This window comes from Pistacia vera, unplaced genomic scaffold, assembly GCF_008641045.1.
Source record: "Pistacia vera cultivar Batoury unplaced genomic scaffold, PisVer_v2 Contig501, whole genome shotgun sequence".
Taxonomy (NCBI): Eukaryota; Viridiplantae; Streptophyta; class Magnoliopsida; order Sapindales; family Anacardiaceae; genus Pistacia; species Pistacia vera.
In genome coordinates this window covers 530,650-536,941 of record NW_022196337.1, presented here as the reverse complement: position 1 = coordinate 536,941, position 6,292 = coordinate 530,650, and the positions used below count along the sequence as shown (strand labels likewise).

At 35.3% G+C, this 6,292-nt stretch overlaps 1 protein-coding gene across 1 annotated transcript in view; it reads left to right on the top strand.

Annotated features, from left to right (window-relative positions):
* The first annotated feature begins 3,017 nt into the window (after nucleotides 1–3,017).
* LOC116105619 (E3 ubiquitin-protein ligase HOS1) overlaps nucleotides 3,018–6,292 on the top strand; it is a 31,550-nt gene continuing 28,275 nt past the window's right edge. The window contains exons 1-5 of the mRNA XM_031392028.1: nucleotides 3,018–3,215; nucleotides 4,158–4,548; nucleotides 4,882–5,016; nucleotides 5,132–5,307; nucleotides 5,817–6,224. Of these exons, the coding sequence (XP_031247888.1) occupies nucleotides 3,108–3,215; nucleotides 4,158–4,548; nucleotides 4,882–5,016; nucleotides 5,132–5,307; nucleotides 5,817–6,224 (1,218 nt within the window). The 5' untranslated portion in view covers nucleotides 3,018–3,107. The remainder of the gene's footprint in view (nucleotides 3,216–4,157; nucleotides 4,549–4,881; nucleotides 5,017–5,131; nucleotides 5,308–5,816; nucleotides 6,225–6,292) is intronic.

The window sequence follows — 6,292 nt, the reverse complement described above, 5'->3', positions numbered from 1 at the left end:
TTCGTTGACTGTCGGCGGTGGTGGCTAGATGGCTACCGACAGTGGCTTGGGGTGGGTGGGGGTGATTTTTCTATAAATTAAAGTTTTACATAACTGGGGTGTTTTAGCAAAATTTTAAATGTAGGGGGTTAAAAGTGGTTCAAAAAATAATAACAAAAAATACTATTATGTTAATATTTAAAGGGAGGGCAATTGAGTAATCTATATAACATATCCACCCATTTATCCTTCCAACCAAACATATTATTCACCAATTTATTCGACCAACAAAACACATTTTCTAAACATTCTCAGTAATCTTCAATGTGATATTTCTTTCCGTTAATATAATATACCGCTATAATAAAACATTATATGATCCAAACGCCCACATAGTAGTTACTGTTGGTAATATAAGAGGTAATCTGATTACCTCTATTTTCTTAGGTATTTCAAGATTACTTGGTAATCTTATTTTTGTTACAATTTTACCCTTTATTAATAAAATTTTAGGACAATGCCCTTATTTCAAAATCAATTTACAAAAATATCAATTGACTATTTTATCCTTACCTATAAAGTTTTTAGGACATAAATACCCCTGAAATTTAAAAAAATTACCCAAGGGTGCCACCGCCAGCTGCCGACAACCACCGTCAGCGGTCGGCGATGATAACAGAATGGCACACGACCGACCATATCTAGCTGGTCGTGCGCCAGATCTATGGCCGAAAACAACCAGATATTTGGCCGTGAAATGACGACAGTTTCATGGCCAAATATCTGGCCTTTCACGGCCAGGTCTCCACTTTCACAGCCAGCAGTGGCTTAGGGTGGGTGGGGGTGTTTTTGTTACATTTTCATTTTTTTTTTTTTTTGCTGGGGTGTTTTAGCTAAATCTGAAATGTAGAGGGTTAAAAAAACCATTCAAAAAATAATAATAAAAATAATATTATATTAATATTTTAAAAAGAGGGCAATTTAGTGAATTATACAACATACCTATCAATTTATTTTTCTCAACCAAACATATTAATATAACATACCCATCAATTTATTCCATCCAACTAAATGCATTTCCCTAAACATTGAGGGGGCGTTTGGTTCAGGGAATGTTGGATTACTGGGAATATTGGATTACTGGAAATATAGATTACTGAGAATCTTTAGGAAAATGTGTTTGGTTAATTGGTGGGTATGTTATATTAATATGCTTAGTTGGGAGGAATAAATTGGTGGGTATATTATTTAAATTACTGAATTGTCCTCTAATTAAATATTATTATTATTATATTATTTTTTAATATTATTATTATTATTATTATTTGGATTGCTGTAACCCCCTTACATTTAAAAACTTAGCAAAAACAACCCCATAATAAAAGTTTGGAAAATTAACAAAACACCTCCCCACCAACCGAGCCACTGTCGGTCGCTGACAACCACCACAGGCCGTCGACACGAATATCGATGCATGACGACCATTTTCAACTTTTCGTGCGCCGTTCCGTCGACGGTGGTGGTTACCGACGGCAGGTGGCTGGGGGTGGTGGCTTGGGTGGGTTGTAATTTGTTTTGAATTCAAAGGTAATTTTGTCCAAAAAATTAATTAATTGGGGGTGAAAAGTAAAAGTCATATTCATATAAATAAATTTAAAAATAATGGCATTATTGTCTTAAAATTTTATTAATAAGAGATAGAATTGTAACAAAAAAAGATAACCCTGGTAATTTTAGAATACCTAAGAAAATAGAGGTAATCAGATTACCTCAAATATTACCAATAATAACTACTATTGGTATTTGAAGATTACCAGTATCTTATATTACTTGACAAGTAAATATGGTAATCAAGTAATATAAGATGACTTAACCTCAGTAATCTCAAATACCGCCTAACCAAACGCCCTTTCATAGTAATCTTGAATTTCTAATAATCTTCAAGGGGGCGTTTGGTTGGGGGTTAAGTGGGATTACTGGGGTAATGTCATCTTATATTACTTGATTACTATGTTTGGTTGTCAAGTAATATAAGATACCGGTAATCTTCAAATACCAATAGTAGTTGCTATTGGTAATATTTGAGGTAATCTGATTACCTCCATTTTCTTAGGTATTATGAGATTACCAAGATTATCTTTTTTTTGTTACAATTTTATCCCTTATTAATAAAAGTTTTGGACAATAATACCCCTACTTTAAAACAAATTTACATTAATATCCTATTTCAATTTTACCCTTGTTTAATTAAAATTTTGGACAATAATGCCCTTATATTTAAAATTATTTACAGATCACCACTGCCACCCAACCACCACCACCACCACTGCCACCCAGCCACCATCGCCGACAGTGGGCCAACCACCACGGACCACTACCGGAAAATCGCCAGAGTCCCTAAAAAAGAAGAAAATTATGTGGGAGGCTTCGCTATGGCCGTTTCCGGCCATATTGATGGCCGAAAGCGGCCATATTAGGCCAGATTTGGCGGCTAACGACTAGATCCCTGGTCGTTTTTCCGACGGTGGTTCGCGGTGGCGGCAAGAGGTGGGGGTGATTTCGTTATAAATTAAAGTTTTATATAAGCGGGGGTGTTTTAGCTAAATCTGAAATATTGGGGGTTAAAAGAAATTATTCAAAAATTAATAATAAAAATAATATTATATTAATATTTAAAAGGAGGACAATTTAGTAATTTAAATAACATACCCACTAATTTATTTCCCATAACCAAACATATTAATATAACATACCCACCAACTAACCAAACATATTTTCTTAAAGATTCCCAGTAATCTTCTAAGGTAATCTATCTTTCCAGTAATCCAACATTGCTAGTAATCTAACATTTCTGAACCAAACGCCCCCAAGAGTAATACAACATTCCTTAAACCAAACACACTATTACAATCATGGGTGGTATACACTGGGGCTGGGTAAAACCATCTGCCCGACCCGACCGGAAAACGACAGTCGGATCAAATGATTGATCTCAAAATTCCAATTTGAATTCTCAGGATCGCCCTCTTAAAGTTCGTTTGTTTCAAGCCCTAAATACAACACTCCCTCTAGTAACTTAACATCACCATTTGCTTCTTTAGTAACGAATATTCAACGAAGCTCCACATATGGATAAAACTGAAATCAACGGTCCCAATTCACGGTTCATCTCCGCCGACTGCGGCAGCACCGTTAGATCGCCCCCGCAACATAACTACAGTAGCCGCGCCGTTCAGGTACACAGCACACGCTTCTCCGTACAAGCAGTAAATGTACATAATATGCTTATGCTCATTTGTACGTAAAACCCTAGATGTTATTTTAGGGTTTTAGGTTTCAATTAAATTTTCGTAAGGGTTATAGAGCAGGGAAGGCGTTATGTCGATAGATGTTTAGTTCTTAAGGTTTACGTTGGTTATATTATTTGCTTAGTGCCTTCAAAGTGTTATGTTGAATTGTGATGAGAATGTGGAAACTGGAAATGTGGTAGAAAAGATTTTGGCATTTTTTAAGCTGTCTACTGTAGGGGTTTAGAATCTGAGAAGTATGTAAAAGATGTTTGTTTTCTTGTACTTACACTGTGAAGAGAGCTTGTACAAGTAAGATATCGTGTTTTAATTGTTTTTTAGGTTAGAGTGGAGGAATATAGAAATGAGAATATGTTTATGGTTTTCGATTGAAGTAAATATGTGTTTTATGAGTTATTTTGATTTGGGTTGATTATAATGTAACCAGTGACGGTATTGCATAAGTAAGGGGTTTTATTGTACATGGTATTCTAACTTCATCTTTTTGTTGTCTCCTGTTTTATTGCATTTAGGATAATGTGTTTAAATCAACAGTGTTGTATTAGGTGGCAATCCAATCATAGAATTGGAAATAGTTGGAAATGGTGGTTGCCTTATTCAGAAACATTAGACATTGACATCCTGCTAATCCAGAGATTTGGTTACATAGTTCCAAGCACGGTGTTAGTTCAAAAATTGAAGCTGTGAATGCTTCTTGTTGTCGTGTTTCTGTTTTGTTATTATTTTTGAATGATGAGAATAAAATTGTGTAAAAGTTGTCTTGGACGTTAAAGATAAAAATGCCTTTACTATATAATGTGCTATTCAGCTTCTGCTAACAATGATTAGTTTTATCAGGAGTTTATATTTTCCTATTAATTTCAATTTCAGGAAACTTTGGAACACTTGGCATCTATTGATCTCAGTGAGTTGTGCAATGAAGCCAAAATTGAGCGTTGTCGGGCAACTAGAGACTTGAGAAGCTGTGGGCGTTATGTACAGTGTGTGTTGAACTCATGTGGACATGCCTCTTTATGTGCAGAGTGTAGTCAACGGTGTGATTTTTGCCCAATTTGTAGAATACCCATACCTAAGGATGGAAATAGACTTCGGCTTCGCCTTTATTATGAGTGCATAGAGGCTAGTCTGATATCCAAAAGATGTGATGAAAGGTTCCAAGATATAGAGGATGGGGAGAATCAACTAACTGCTGATATTCAACGGCTTTATTCTTTGTTCGACATTGCCTTGGAGAATAACTTGACTTCTTTGATTTGCCATTGTATCCTATTGTTGCATTGGTGTCCCTCCCTTTTTTTATGTCTTTTAATTTTTGGGCATGCAAATTGAGTTTCTTATCTTCATGACTTCTCATAGATACCACTGTCTTTCCCTATATTAAAAATTCTTAAAATTGTGGACTACTTTTCTATCTTATTCTCTAGAAGAAAAATTTCAGTGAACTCTGAAGACTGCGGTAACAGGGATAAAAACAGCTTGATATTTGTATTATATGTCACAGTGTGAAGATGGCACAAATATATGTCACTGTTATCTGTTTAAAGGTTGTTTCCTTTTGTTGGAAATGCGTGTTTTCCTTAAATAAAGTTGACAGATGTTAGCGATGTTTGTATGGATGAAGCTGCTGTGTCTAGTGATCCTGTCATTGCCTTCTTGTTGGATGAAGTGGTCATCAAGGATTGGTGCCAGCGGGCATTCAAGAATATCATAGCAGAACTAGAGTGGATATGTATCCTTATCAATCTTTTTAATTTTTTTATCCAGCACATGTTGATCACTATTTGTGCTTCTGGATATTGTCTGCAGTCTATTGACATTGTTTGTTTCCTAATCTTTCTCATTAGATAATTTGGGAGTAGAAGAGATGAAAACTAGGCTAAGTACACTTCTAAAGTTTTCAGTGCAGCTGGCTGGCATATCTAGTGTGATTGAAGTTTTGTCATCATCGTTTAAGGATGATCTTTCTGCACAGGTTCATGACTTGCACCAACTTCAAGAGAGCATATTAAAGACAAAACAGGTTTGGTTACTACAAAATTATGGTTTTAATGGTGTGGATATATCAATGTTTGATTGTTTAAGGATGATCTTTCTGCACAGGTTTTGTTTGCCCTGGTTCTTTTTTTTTTTTTTTTTACATATTATTTCTGAAATTATTTCATCACATATTCGTTGACCTTTTTTATGAATAACAAATTATATCTCCATATAGTTTCGGACTTCTGATTAGGTATTGCTTTTTCTTGTAAAAGTTCTTAGAGACCATGATCTTGAAAAGCATGATTGATAGTAAATAGGATTTAAATAGAGAAATCAGCTCTTGCCGCATCTCATGCCATAGTTGTGCTTCTGTGATATTTCACTGTGTACCTAGCATCTCCTTATATAAATATATTGTTTTTATTGAATATATGAAGTTGTAAGTGTGCATTTTTTAGTAAGCAGTCAAGTGGGTTATGAACTGTTATCAACATTTGGTCAACTATAAAACTAAGAATAGTTCTGTCTAAATATTGTTTCTTGTTTCAGCATTTGGAGATTATGATGTGGTGTGTAAAGCATCAATTTCTGGAGGATTTGACATCTCGTTATGTTAATTTCGCATCATGGCGTTCTTCAGTCCGTCAAAGGAAATCAGCTGCAACTAAGCGTGCATGGTTTGATGTGGTAAATTACTCTGCAGAGTCCACTGGACAGGATGGTTCTCTGTTCATTGAAGATGCACTAGCTAATCTTGAGATAGAGCAGAAGTATAATCAGGGAAGGGGAGAGGAATTAGAACTTGCATCTTTGCACAAGGATGAAGGAGGCTTGTCCTTCTTTAAGTCCAGGATAGAGGGATTGTCAGGTTGCTACCCGTTTGAAAATCTTCGAGCAGCTGTTGATATACTATTTTTACATGGTAGTTCTGATTTGGTTGTTGCAAAGCAGGCAATTGTATCCTTTCTCCATTTTAAGTTACTTTTTGCATACTGGATGATATCGTTGGTTGTAGATATTTTTAA